At 44.6% G+C, this 14732-nt stretch overlaps 1 protein-coding gene across 1 annotated transcript; it reads right to left on the minus strand.

The window, feature by feature from the left end:
• Nucleotides 1-10367: 10367 nt before the first annotated feature.
• Nucleotides 10368-14055, minus strand: ptger2b (prostaglandin E receptor 2b (subtype EP2)). The gene is made up of 2 exons (XM_034195691.1): nucleotides 13193-14055; nucleotides 10368-12240 (listed from the first exon to the last, which is right to left on the minus strand). Exons 1-2 carry the CDS (start codon nucleotides 13991-13993, stop codon nucleotides 12001-12003), a joined length of 1041 nt encoding a protein of 346 aa, XP_034051582.1. The 5' UTR covers nucleotides 13994-14055; the 3' UTR covers nucleotides 10368-12000.
• Between the last annotated feature and the right edge of the window lie 677 nt (nucleotides 14056-14732).

Here is a 14732-nt window from a genome sequence, read left to right on the forward strand (position 1 = left end):
TGGATCCTTTTACGGACTCGGAGTCTTCTGAGTCAGTCATTGAAGAGATCCGGATCATACGAGTCCTTTGAGTCATATGACTCAGCATCACCAAGAGCGTAGAAATCCTACCGGTGAAACCGAAAAGTTGTTGCATTTCACGAGCATATTAAACTAACGTTACATTAACCTCCGCTACACAGTGTCTTTTGCTTTAATAAAAAATGTTGATTACAAAAAAAGGGTTATTTTGCGATTTGGCCAATCTGAGTCTGCTGTTGACTCGTGCATGACGACGAGTCTGCTGGATCTCTGGCTCTGCTACTATACGGTTACGGCTCTGAGTCCGCACGAGTCTGCTATGTTTTGCATAGTGACTCAGGATTTGCGAATCTCTGAGTCTGCTGTTGACTCGTGCACAATAGCCGTGGGAAGTAGGGGTGCTGGAGGCGGGGCTGCGAATGGTACATTTGAAAAACTTGATGTTACTGTTGTTGAAATCTCTCCCCACTTTTGTCCGCACCCCCTAAGTAAAATGTCTTCCCAGTTCCCGCGGCTATGCTCGTGCATGACGAGTCTGGATCATGGATGTATGGTCTGGATCTCTGGATCTGCTGGATCGGTTACGGCTCTGAGTCCCCACGACTCACGACTCTGCAGGAAGTGAAGGAAGTTCCCTTGATTCAGTGAGTCAGGATTTGAGAATCTGAGTCTGCTGTTGACTCGTGCATGATGAATCTGCCTGGATCTCTGGATCTGCTACGGTTACGGCTCTGAGTCTGCAGGAAGTTTCACTGATCTGTGTCCCCTGAGCCAAACGATAAGTTCTGGCAGCTATCCTACTTGCTAAAGGCTAGGCAGATGGACTGGGGTACGTTGTAATGTGATTTTACATGTTATAAGGAGAGTAGCGAGTGACGCAATTTATGGTTTTAATGTGTACGTCACCAGGTGTAGGACTCAAAGGACTTGGTTTAATGGAGAGGGGAGACTCGTCACGACCAGCTCATTACTAGGATCCGGGTTAATGATCCAGATGAATCAGGACTCACCCATCTCTACTCTCTAGCAGGGACTGAAAAGGGGGTGAAAAGGTTCTTATGAACTAAGTTCAACTTCCGGATTTTTTTGGTGTGAACGCACATTTTCTGAACTATATCGGAACTATACTGGGAAAAGTACTCCGGTGTGAAAGCGCATATTGTCTCTTTTTAACTTCCTCCTGAACTCGAGAACAACGGTCACGATCTACAAGACATAACGCCTGGCAGAGGTGTGTTGTTGTCTGAGATGTGCTAGTGCAGCCACGTCTCCGTAAAACACATGATACTGCACTCACTGTATTCCCACTTTATAATCACAACCCTGGATTCAGAGGGACGGGAGGTGAAAAGGGGTGGAGGAGGGTTGTGTCGAGTCACCTGAAATGACAGCTGTCAGAGGGGGGAGAGCAGATTTAAAGGTCCCACGTGGCAATTTCTACTGATCATAATTCCATTGTTGAGGTCTACTAGAATAGATTTACATTGTGAAATTTTCCAAACTCACATTGGTTCTCATACAGCATCTCTGTATAGCATGTGTATTCACTCTCTGCCCCCCCCCCCCCCCCCCCCCCCCCCCCCCCCCCCCTATGAGCCCACTGTGCTCTGATTGGTCAGCTCACCCACTCTGTTCTGATGAGTCCACCACCGTTACAGCGGAACATCAGTGATTATGTGTTACAATGGCGTTAGCAACCAGAAAGTGACACCAGTAATGACAAACAGGTGAGAATGCTGCGTGGGGTCTGGGTGCCGTGTTGTTGGGACGTTGCGCGGCTCGCTGCTGTGAGGAGCGGACAGTGTGAGCTGGGTTCATTTCCTGCTTGCTGCGTGGGGTCTGCGAGACATCGCTAATGGATGCGGGAAGGGGGGTGCTGAGGGGCTGCAGCACCCCCATCTGCGAGGCTCCACTAGCTTGTGCTGAGCTTCATGTGTGTTCACACACTAAGCGTGAAAATTACTAAACTATATTTACTGTATGGAAGATGTCACAACGTGGTTGGCTTTTCCCACGTATCGGAGACTTTCTCAACATGGACATAGCGGCAAGTGGTTATTAGTCACGGTTGATCACATGTTATTGGTGTATACATACTGTACAACTTAAAATTCCTTTTAAATCATACGGTAAAACAAGTTGGAACAACTTAATTGTTTGAGTAATCAACTTCAAAACCTGTGTTTATGCTACCAATTATTAAGTAAGTGGTAATTAAAAACACCTCTGAGTAGAGATAAATTATGTAATATATTATAATGTTAATTTTGACGCTATCAAACACATTTTCTTTGTGCGAACACTACATAAGCTTTTACCACAGAAAAATGTGTAAACATTGCGTAGATTATCACTCCAATAACCATTAAGCATCTGTAGAGTTTCATTTGGACTATAAATACTAGTAAAGTGAAAGTAAGCTCATGACCTTAAATAAACGTAGTGTGTTTATATTTCAACTCACAACTCCTACACTCAAATTTCATGTTGATGACCTGCAACAACAGCTTGGATGACTGCCTCTAATCGTTTTCCCTTGTAGCCGGCCTACAGCTCTGAGTCACATGTAAACAGTGTTCTGGGATCTGGGATCAGACCTAGTTCTCATCACATCCTGTTACTTTTCATTTCATTTCAAACCTGTATTTATACAGATAAATCCCATTGAGATCATTGATCTCTTTTTCAAGGGAGACCTGCTCAAGTAGTTCCACATGAAACATAAAAACATAAATAGAACAACAAAAGGACATCATACAGCATCATTTACATAATTATCCACATAAACAGGTACCAATAGCTTCCGATTGAGTAGCATCCAACCGAGCTTTAAAAACATTTAGTGGCACCAGATTGCTCAGTTTCCATTTCATTTGCAGACTATTCCAAGACAGAGGAGCTGCGCATCTAAAAGCTGTCTTCCCTAAGACAGTCCTAGCAGTTGGCTCATTTAATAAAACCACAGCATTCGATCTCAGGCAGTAGCCACTTACAATTTTCCGTGAGATCAGGGAGCAGATATAAGATGGAAGTTTCCCTAACATGGCTTTGTATATAAAAATGTACCAGTGACTGAGCCTCCGTACAGTTAGTGAAAGTAAACCAGCCCTTGCATACAGGGTACAGTGATGGGTTAATGCTTTACAGTTTGTCACACATCTCAGTGCGCTGTGATACGCAGCATCTAACTTGACCAGGCAATTGGCAGGTGCATTCATATACATCAAATCACCATAGTCCAGCACAGGTAAAAAGGTCACAGTGACTAGCCTTTTCCTGGCCTCAAGCGAGAAACAGGACTTGTTCCTGTAGAAGAAACCTAGCCTAACCCTCAGCTTTTCAAGCAGGTTATTGACATGAAGTTTAAAAGCGAGACAATCATCAAGCCAGATACCTAGGTATTTGTAACAGGTAACCACTTCAAGTTTTATTCCTTGCGTAGTTACAATATCTAAAACAGGCTCTGGTGTCTTTTTAGCTTTAGAAAAGAGCATTACCTTGGTTTTATCCACATTTAAAAGAAGCTTAAGCTCAGAGAGCTGAGCCTGAATAATGTTAAAAACAGCCTGTAATTTAACAACAGCCTCGTTAATCGAGGGACCTGCACAGTACATAACGGTATCGTCCGCATAAAAATGTAAGGTTGCTCCTTCGACATTTTCACCTAAACTATTAATATAGACGTCCCGCGGGCCCACCACCTACGGGAAACATCAATGGGGTCGGGGGCGCTGCCAGAAGGGTGGCAGTGAAAGCGGAGGGTCTCGACGGACCAGACCCGGGCGACAGAAGCTGGCTTTGGGGACGTGGAACGTCACCTCTCTGGGGGGGAAGGAGCCGGAGCTTGTGCGGGAGGTGGAGCGTTACCAGTTGGATCTGGTTGGGCTCACCTCTACGCACAGCGTCGGCTCTGGAACCTTACTTCTGGATAGGGGTTGGACTCTATTCTTCTCCGGAGTTGCTCAAGGTGTGAGGCGCCGGGCGGGTGTGGGGATACTCACAAGTCCCCGGTTAGGTGCTTCGTTGTTGGAGTTTACCCCAGTGGACGAGAGGGTCGCCTCCCTACGCCTGCGGGTTATGGGGGGGAAAACTCTGACTGTTGTGTGTGCTTATGCACCCAACAGCAGTTCAGAGTATACGGCCTTCTTGGAGACCCTGGAAAGAGTCCTGTATGGGGCTCCTGAAGGGGACTCTTTAATCTTGCTGGGAGACTTCAACGCACATGTGGGCAATGATGGAGACACTTGGAGGGGCGTGATTGGGAGGAACGGCCCCCCTGATCTGAACCGGAGTGGTGGTTTGTTACTGGACTTCTGTGCTAGTCATGGATTGGCCATAACAAACACCATGTTCGAACATAAGGATGCTCATAAGTGTACGTGGTACCAGAGCACCCTAGGCAGAAGGTCCATGATCGATTTCGTTATCGTATCATCGGACCTGAGGCCGTATGTTTTGGACACTCGGGTAAAGAGAGGGGCGGAGTTGTCAACTGATCACCATCTGGTGGTGAGTTGGGTCTAGTGGCGGGGGAAGCCTCTGGATAGACCTGGTAAGCCCAAACGTGTAGTTCGGGTGAACTGGGAACGTCTGGAGGAGGCCCAAGTTCAGGAGGCCTTCAACTCACACCTCCGGCGGAGCTTTTCGGGCATTCCTGTGCAGGTTGGGGACATTGAACCAGAGTGGTCGGTGTTCAAAGCCTCTATTGCCGAAGCCGCGGCGGGGAGCTGTGGTCTCAAGGTCCTAGGTGCCTCAAGGGGCGGTAACCCTCGAACCTCCTGGTGGACACCGGTGGTCAGGGAAGCCGTCCGACTGAAGAAGGAGGCCTTCAGGGATTTGTTATCCCGGGGGACTCCCGAGGCAGTTGCAAGGTACCGACAGGCCCGAAGGGCAGCAGCCTCATCCGTGGCCGAGGCAAAGCAGCGGGTGTGGGAGAAGTTCGGAGAAGACATGGAGAAGGACTTTCGGGCGGCACCAAAGTTGTTCTGGAAAACTGTCCGACACCTCAGGAGGGGGAAGCAGGGAACCATCCAAGCTGTGTACAGTAAGGATGGGACGTTGTTGACCTCAACTGATGGAGTGTTAGGGCGTTGGAAGGAACACTTTGAGGAACTCCTGAACCCGACAACTCCGCCCTCTATGTTAGAGGCAGAGCTGGAGTATGACGGGGGATCAACACCAATCTCCCGGGGGGAGGTCACTGAGGTCGTCAAACAACTCCACAGTGGCAAAGCCCCGGGGGTGGATGAGATCCGCCCGGAAATGCTGAAGGCTCTGGGTGTTGAGGGACTGTCATGGTTGACACGTCTCATCAACGTTGCGTGGAAGTCGGAAACAGTACCGAAGGAGTGGCAGACCGGGGTGGTGGTTCCCCTATTTAAAAAGGGGGATCAGAGGGTGTGTGCCAATTACAGAGGCATCACACTACTCAGCCTCCCCGGGAAAGTTTACTCTAAGGTACTCGAAAGGAGGGTCAGGCCGATTGTCGAACCTCAGATTGAGGAGGAACAATGCGGATTCCGTCCTGGTCGTGGAACGACGGATCAGCTTTTTACTCTCGCAAGGATCCTGGAGGGGGCCTGGGAGTACGCTTATCCGGTCTACATGTGTTTTGTAGACTTGGAGAAGGCGTATGACCGAGTTCCCAGGGAGTTACTGTGGGAGGTGCTGCGGGAGTATGGGGTGAGGGGGTCTCTACTCAGGGCCATCCAATCTCTGTACTCCCAAAGCGAGAGCTGTGTCCGGGTCCTCGGCAGTAAGTCGGACCCATTTCCGGTGAGGGTTGGCCTCCGCCAGGGCTGCGCTTTGTCACCAATCCTGTTTGTAATATACATGGATCGGATTTCGAGGCGTAGTCATGGGGGAGGGGGTCTGCAGTTCGGTGGACTAAGGATTGCACCACTGCTTTTTGCAGATGATGTGGTTCTAATGGCTTCATCGGTCTGCGACCTTCAGCACTCACTGGATCGGTTCGCAACCGAGTGTGAAGCGGCTGGGATGAGGATCAGCACCTCCAAATCTGAGGCCATGGTTCTCAGCAGGAAACCGATGGACTGTCCACTCCAGGTAGGGAATGAGTCCTTACCCCAAGTGAAGGAGTTCAAGTATCTCGGGGTCTTGTTCTCGAGTGAGGGAACAATGGAGCGTGAGATGGGCCGGAGAATCGGAGCAGCGGGAGCGGTACTGCAGTCGCTTTACCGCACCGTTGTGACGAAAAGGGAGCTGAGCCAGAAGGCAAAGCTCTCGGTCTTCCGGGCCATTTTCGTTCCTACCCTCACCTATGGTCATGAAGGATGGGTCATGACCGAAAGAACGAGATCGCGGATACAAGCGGCCGAGATGGGTTTTCTCCGCAGGGTGGCTGGTGTCTCCCTTAGGGATAAGGTGAGAAGTTCGGTCATCAGGGAGGGACTCGGAGTTGAGCCGCTCCTCCTTCGCGTCGAAAGGAGCCAGTTGAGGTGGTTCGGGCACCTAGTTAGGATGCCACCTGGGCGCCTCCCTAGGGAGGTGTTCCAGGCACGTCCAGCTGGGAAGAGACCAAGGGGTAGACCTAGGACCAGGTGGAGGGATTATATCTCTTCGCTGGCCTGGGAGCGCCTTGGGATCCCCCAGTCAGAGCTGGTTGATGTCGCCAGGGAAAAGAAAGTTTGGGGCTCTCTGCTGGAACTGCTACCCCCGCGACCCGACCACGGATAAGCGGGAGAAGATGGATGGATGGATTAATATAGATAGAGAATAATAGCGGACCTAAAACTGAACCTTGTGGTACACCATTAGTGATGTTTAACCACTCAGAAGACAGCCCATCAAACTGAACACATTGGGACCTTTCAGAGAGGTAGTTTACAAACCACCCCACTGCATGGCTGGACATGCCTATACTGGCTAGCCTCTGCTTTAAAATGTGATGATCGACGGTGTCAAACGCTTTTGAAAGGTCAATAAATAGAGCTGCACAACTCTGCTTATTATCTAAAATACTCGCCACATCATTCACCACTTTCATTGTGGCAGTGATGGTGCTATGTTGTTTTCTGAAGCCTGACTCACTAAGCGTTCAAGAACCTTAGCCAGAACTGACAACTTAGAGATTGGCCTATAGTTATTTAATAAGGTGGCCTCCTCTCCTTTTAGCAAAGGCAGGACATACGCTGACTTCCACAATTTTGGAATTGTGTTCGTGCTGAGGGAGAGGTTAAAAAGAGTAGTGAGAGGTGGAGCAATAAAATCTGCAGCTATCTTTAAAAAGAAAGGTTCTACGTTGTCCGGGCCGGCCGGTTTCTTAGGATCTAACTTGGTTAAAGCTTCACGAACAACATCAACAGTAAAAGGGGTCAAACTAAAAGGGTTTTCCAACACACGTTTTTCAGAGTCACATACTGTAGTGTTCACAGAAGCAGAGTTAGTGACAGAATCAAATAGAGAACCACAGGACACAAAATGCTCATTAAAGCAATTTAGCATAGTAGCCCTGTCTGATATAGAGCCAGATGTTGTGGTAATGCATGGAGGTAGCTCATAACGGATATCACCGGTGGATAACGATTTAATGGCTTTCCAAAATGTTCCAGGATTATTCAGATTCTTTGTGGTTACTGACAGATAGTACTTTGATTTAGCACTTTTGATATGTGAAGTGAAGCTATTTCTTAGCTGCCTAAAATGCAGCCATTCTACCTCTGAGCCTGATCTCCTAGCCTTTGCCCAGGCCTTGTTTCTCTCATGAAGGAGACTAGACAGCTCAGCAGAAAACCAAGGATTGTCTCGACCCTTTACTCTAAATTTACGCAGGGGTGCATGTCTATCAATGATCTCCATAAACCAAGATAAAAATAAGACCATGCGGTTTCTACATCAGCACACAGATCGATTTTACCCCAATCAAAATCAAACAGATCATGCACAAAACCCTGCTCCACAAAATGTTTTGTGTCTCTCTTAATGATAATGCGAGGTTTAACCTTTTGGACCTTAGTGTCCCTAATTGTGGCTACAACACAGTGATCACTCAGATCATTTGCAAATACTCCCACAGATGAATATTTATGGAGAACATTAGTTAAAATGAGATCAATTAGGGAGGATTTATTAGGGGACTTAATGTTAGGGCGAGTAGGACTGTCCACAATCTGAGTAACATTTAAAGAGATACAAAGGTTTTTTAAATCCTCTGACACTGCAGTTAACCAGTCCCAGTTAAAATCTCCAAGGAGCACTAATTCCTTGTAGTCTAGGAAACTGAGCCTGAGAAAATGGACAAGACAGTGCCATGTCACGATAATTCAATGAAACTTCCCTTTTTAAAGACAGCCACTTCCTGACATATCCCCATACAAATTAATCCACCCAAATTGATCCTGTTTGTGCATTTGTGATTTTAGGCTTGAGACTAACACGTTTTGTTATACCCTAGCCTAGGGATTAATAAAGTATGCCTTCTTCATTCTCTTCTGGACTGCAGACAGCTTGAGTTAAATGAGCCTGAATGCCACAAATGTAAATAACAACTCTTATTTCAAGCACAAAGGATTTGTCATTTACATTCAGGAATAGTATATTATCTGGCAGGGCTCCAACCACTTGCACTGCATAACCTCTTGCCACCTTGATTGCAATATTCAGCCATTGTAGTTGCTGCACATTGAGTAAATATGTCTTAAAATGCCAATTAATGTCAATAAATCTGATGAGTAGAGTATTTTAACTGATATAAATGTTGGCCTACACTTTAGAAATAGGATACAGGCAGATCCCCTATGTGCATGCTTCATGTCTTGTCAGGGACTGAACCAATGAGTGTTCTGCCTCCCAAGTCATTGTCTGTATTTACCCAAACGAAATGGTCACTATTTCAGGAAGTCCATTCTTCTGACAGCTGCTCTTATATTTGCACCATTGTTGACATTAATGGGCTAAAAGGTTGGCGGACCAGCTGAGAATTGTCCCTTTACTGTTAGAAGTAAAATGAAAAACCCATTATGATTGATATGTTTCAATATACAATGAGAAAAGAGTCACACGATAAACAAAGCTTTTGAACGTGTTATTATTTTATATAATAAACAACAGAAGTCCAACAGATAGGTGCATTCCTTTTCAGTGATGATGTAGGCTTTTACGCAGGAATGGGGTTATAAGACACACAAGAACTGCAAAAATATAAATATGTCACCATATACAGCTCTGAATAAAATTAAGAGACAACTCCACATTTTTCTTAAATCTCAATATCTACATGTATGGCAGCTATTCCATTACAGTGTCTGGTGAATTCCAACACCTAGTAAAACCAGAGAAACTGATCATTTTGGTGGTCTCTTAATTTTGTCCAGAGCTGTTTGTGTTCCAATCATTGTGAACTGGAGACTTCTGGCAATTATTGAAACGCATACCTGGAAAGGCCACTTACAGATTTACATTAGCCCATGTTCACATCATTTCATATTTATCAAGGTCAGAACTACTAAGTAGTACAAAGAGACTACACATATTAGGACAGAGCTCATGAGGGAGTAACGTCACAGGAATGAAGACAGTGGATTGTTGTGGCGCGCTACACAGGATGTTGCGACACAGCATTGTGTCTTTCTGTCAGTGAGAACAAGGGTGAGACAAATATATCTGAAGATTACAACTAAAGGTCATATCATTATTAAGGATGTTTTCACATTCTGTATTACCTATCTGTTTGTGAACTCCACATCAGCTATTACTTGAAAACTGCTTCAAGAAAATAAAACTTGAATACTGAACATTTTCTTCTTTTAATCAATTTGTGTTTGAACATTGATTTACTGTGACTCACATACTTTTCTAGCATTAAAATGTGATATTGTACACTATCAGTAATTCACCATCATAAACAATGTAATGTGTGAGTCAATGCTCTCAATCTGGTATACATGAATTAAGAGCAAACTTTGTGACAAATCACCAATCAAGTAACCAGTGTACCTTTACCATTATGAAATCCTGCATGTTGCAAAGGTCTATCAGACATTTCAAATATATATACACATGTAAATACAGTATATATTTATAGAGCTCTGGAAAAAAGGAAGAGGCCACTACATTATCAGTTTCTCTAGCTTTACTATTTATAGGTATGTGTTTTGAGTATCATTTGTTTCTATAAACTACTGACCACATTTCTCTGTGTTGGAATCCAACAGACACTGGAATGGAATGGATGCCATACGTGTGGAGATTGAGATTTAAGAAACATTTGGAGTGGTCTCTTCATTTCTTCCAGAGCTGTATATTAATAAATACAAATCAATATAAAAGAAAGCTTTTTCTTTACTATTAATCAGTTCATACAATAAAAAACGAATTTACTTCTTGCAGAGGTTCATTGTTTTACTCCTTTTATCGGTTTTTCACACAGATACAGTATCATTTTTACTTAAGGTGATCTGGTTAAAAAATAAATAAAACTGCCCAATAACATTGATCAAGTCTCTTTCCTTTTACCCACTTCAGTAAAACACAGTTGGGCAGTCGCTTACCCTTAAGGCCGGTTAATAATTTGATGTCACATATTTTGGATTTGGTCACCCCTTGAGTTATGTCTCTTTGTAGTTTCTGTCTCTGTGTTTCCCGCCTGTTTGATGATCAGAACCGTTACACCTACTGCTTTCCTGTCTTGCCTGCCCTCCCCAGCTGTGTCTCGTGATTAGTTCTTCATGTATTTTGTATAGTTGTGTTTTTTTGTCAGTGTTTATCGGGTCCTTGTTTATTCAGAGCTCTGTTCTGTTCGGCCCTGGCCTGCTGTGCATGGATTATCTGCTAATAAAAGTATTTTCTGCTGAACGATGATGTGTCCTGCATTTAGGTCCACTTGCTCCGGGGCAGCATGTGAAAGGATAGCATCTGATCATCAAACAGGCAATCACTGCACATGCTGCTGTTTCAGTCCACAGTTAAGATCAGTTGGTGGCATATGCACCGCTAGCTTGTTTGCAAAGAAGAGGAGAAAGATAACATACTAAACGATTGTTTTGAAGAGAGGTTCTTTGTGAACATTCACTGTTACCAACAGCGTGAGTGTATTTTGTCTTTAAAGGAATATAAAGACAACAAGAATGAAAGATGTTTAACTCCTGGCAAACAATGTAACACAGAGTGTGATACCTAAATGTGCATGCTTGAAATGGCAGACCGATGGGTACATCTATGTAAAAGGGTACTTCATTTGTAGTATAAATGGAACTGCATTAAATCTGCTAGACTGCAGCAGTCCTCAAAAGCACTACACAGAAATGACATACAAGCATTTTAAGTATACAGCAGGTCAATATGACCGAAACAACATCATATTATATATTAGATCAACTTATATCTCAAGATGCATCACAATCTTTTCTTTCTCTACAAGCACACTTAAATAGAAACACAACAGCAAAGTCACTGCAGAGCCGTTTATAATGTGAACGCAGCTTAAAGCAGCCAGAGGTTGGTCGACACTTCACCACTGTGTGGAAACCTACCTTTAGTCTTCACACTTGGTTTATCTTTAAAGTGATCATCTGATGTTTGTGTTACATCATTACACCTTGACCACAATTGGCTCTATGTACCAGGTGTATTTGCTCATGTTCTTCACCCTTCTGACATCATCTACATTCATTTCCTGACTCTGTATCTTATGCATGTTCATTTCCTGAAGCTGATTATTTTACTGTAAGACAAACAACTTTATTTCTTATACATAAGGACACTTCTGTGTAATTATTGACAGAACGCTCTGATGACTTCAGTCATGTGTTTCACCACAAGTCTATTCTCAGGAAAGCGGCTGGGGTTATCTAAAACTCAAATTAACCCAAGTGCACATCCTGTCAATCAATCTTTGTCTGAGCTGTGACAAGACCTGCTCTGTTCCGTTGGTTGCCTTCAGGCACACTCAGACGGAAATACACCACAGGCCTCAGAAACTTTGTGTATCTTTTCCACGTCCATGTCCACTGTCCCACTCATTTAGGTGGTTCTGTGACTGCACAGCAAGGCTCCCCCCCGGTCACTGACGCATGGGTCTTCCCCCAGATCATCGAGGACTTTTGCGGGTTTGCGCAACTTCCTCCAAATGATCCTCACAATGGAGGGGATGATGAAGACCCAGGGATTGATGATGGAGTGGAAGGACAGGAGACGGAGGGCACGGAGGTTAGCATGGCTTGTTTCAGTGTGGCTGCTGGTGAAGTTTATGTACACTCTAAGCTGGGAAATAGAAATAAAAAGAATACATGTTATCATGAAAACTGAAAATAATCAGCTCAGATACTATGTGTAGAGATTAACAGTGTCCCAGGCCCATGTATGGTATGGTTTATAACACCTTTATTGCATTATCCTTAAATACTAAAATCATTATTGGGAGAAGTTTCTCCTACCACTAATGGAGAAAACTAGAGAAATGGTGGTAGGGATTAAGTCTTATAATCAAGTTTATCTACGTATACAATATTAAAACAAATAATTAGAGGACATTTTTTTTCTCTATGTTAATGTTTTTTCATCTGAAGTTGACAGTTAAAAAAAGACCTTGTAATGTTAGACATAGAAGAGTGAATCTGTTTTATGTGTTGAATGAATCGTTGTTTAAAAGACATTTAGGGGTTGTTTATGTGTTGGTATTTTTACTCAAATAAATAAACATACAAATTGAGAGTTTTGCGACAACTTAAGAGCCCCTATTCTGCTTTTTGTGGTTGTCCCTCTCCTGTAGTGTGTTTGTGTTCTATAGGTTTTCGTGTATGTAAACGGTCTGCAAAGGCTGACATCCCTGTGTTCCCTCCAGAGGGAGTTTCTCTCCCACACACTCCCCCTTGCCTGAAATGCCTCCATTGGACTCCTTCATTTACTTCTATAACATAATGACATCACTATGTAACACTGGGTAGCATTCCAACACATTGTACGCTAAGGGGTGGGACATCTCCATGCAGTTGACCAATCACAACAGAGCCGACCAGCTAACCAATCAGAGCAGGCTGGGCTCTGGTTTCAGACAGAGGGTGAAAAGAGGTGCTGCAGCACAGGCAATATGAGAAAAATAAAGAGCTTTTTGAACATTAAAGCAAGGAGACATGTCACAGTAGAGACACCAAATGAACCTGAAGTTGAGTAGAATAGAATAGGGCCCCTTTAACAGTGTAGAGATAGCTCTTACCACCAAAGGGAAGGTGCAGCAGATGAAGACCACAGTGATAATAGCCAGCGGCAATAGATGCTCCACTTCCTCTGACATGGAGAGAGACCTGCGGTACCGGGAGCGCGCGTACTCTCCACTCCGGCGCGCTTTGCGCTTCCTTTGCATCATCACCAAGTGGAATATGACAGATATGTTGCACACCACCGTGCTGGTGATCACGATGAGGATGAAAGACGCATACAACCCGATGTAAACTTGATCCTTTCCTTTATTCGTGTGGCTCATCTCCAGGAAGCACCATGTCCCCGGGCAGTACTGTACGTAATCTCCAAAACCCAGAAAAGGAGCGACGCAGAACAGGATGCTGCCCAGGTAGATGAGAGCCACAGTGATGTAACCGTGGAGTTTGCTCAGGTGCCTCTCGTAAAAATAAGGGTGACCAATGGAGAGGTAGCGCTCCAGTGCTATTACGCTCACAATGGAGAGCGTGGAGAGGCTCAGGAAAGTCATGCTGAAGCCAAAGTAGGCGCACAGCTCTTTGCCGGCATTCATCCCCACCAGAGTCTTCCCCCGGGCATAGGCTGTGAGAACAACAGGGCTGACAGAGAAGGAGCCCAGCAGGTCGGTCATGAGGAGCGCCGTCACCAGGATGTGATACAGGGACGGGCTGGTCTTCCTGCGCCGGACCTCCAGCAGCACCAGCGCCACGATGTTACCCACGACACCGGCAGCGAACATCAGCGCAGAGGTGATGGGCTCCCCGAACTCCACGTCCACCATCTCGTGGCATTTGGAATGATTTGAAAAAGAATTTTCCATAGATTTTCAAAGAACCACACATCAGTGTCAGTGAATTGAAGAGCGCACAACCACAGAGCTCCGCTTTGCGCACCGCCCTCATCTGATCTGTGCTGCTTCTATGGAAATAGAAGTGTGTCACACACACTTCCGTATGGTAAGAACTCATGATTCACCCAGTCTCACTCCTCTTCTTAACTCTCTTTCAGGGCCATGGCCTGAAGGGGAGACTAATGTAAATGTGTGTCTTTTACATTATCATTTGGATTTTAAATGTTGTTGTTTTATTATCTTTTTATATACACACACAAATGTGCCCATTATTCTTGGGGTGTCTTGGGAGTTTTTCCTTGTGTCTGGTCTAGTACAGTGGCCTACAGGTGCCAACGCCCTGCAACGTGTTTGCTGTGTTTTGTATTCACTGCACTTTGTATTTGTAGCATTATGTATTTTGATACATTTGCATGCATTTGCAGTGTCTTTTTTATTTGCAGCTTTTTGTATTTGCAGCGTAACTGTTATGATCGTTGGAAAATAAAGTACAACCCTACAGTATGTCGTCTTATTCATTATAATTTGTATATTGTATATGATTTTATTTACAAAAGTAACATCAACAAACAAACCTAGGCACAACCGCTTTAAATAAAAGGAAAATATAACATCCACAAAAGTACTAGACTATTCAGGAATACAATGAGTGTTTGTGTCTTTAAACAAATCACTAAGAATACAAAAAACGTTATCACACAGCAGGTAC

The sequence above is a fragment of the Gymnodraco acuticeps genome, unplaced genomic scaffold, assembly GCF_902827175.1.
Source record: "Gymnodraco acuticeps unplaced genomic scaffold, fGymAcu1.1, whole genome shotgun sequence".
Classification (NCBI taxonomy): domain Eukaryota; kingdom Metazoa; phylum Chordata; class Actinopteri; order Perciformes; family Bathydraconidae; genus Gymnodraco; species Gymnodraco acuticeps.

Coding starts and splice junctions, on each gene's coding strand:
- ptger2b (XM_034195691.1), bottom strand. CDS start 13,993: ATGGAAAATTCTTTTTCAAATCATTCCAAATGCCACGAGATGGTGGAC. Junction 12,241..13,192: donor GCTGCACCTTCCCTTTGGTG/GTAAGAGCTATC, acceptor TCTATTTCCCAG/CTTAGAGTGTACATAAACTT.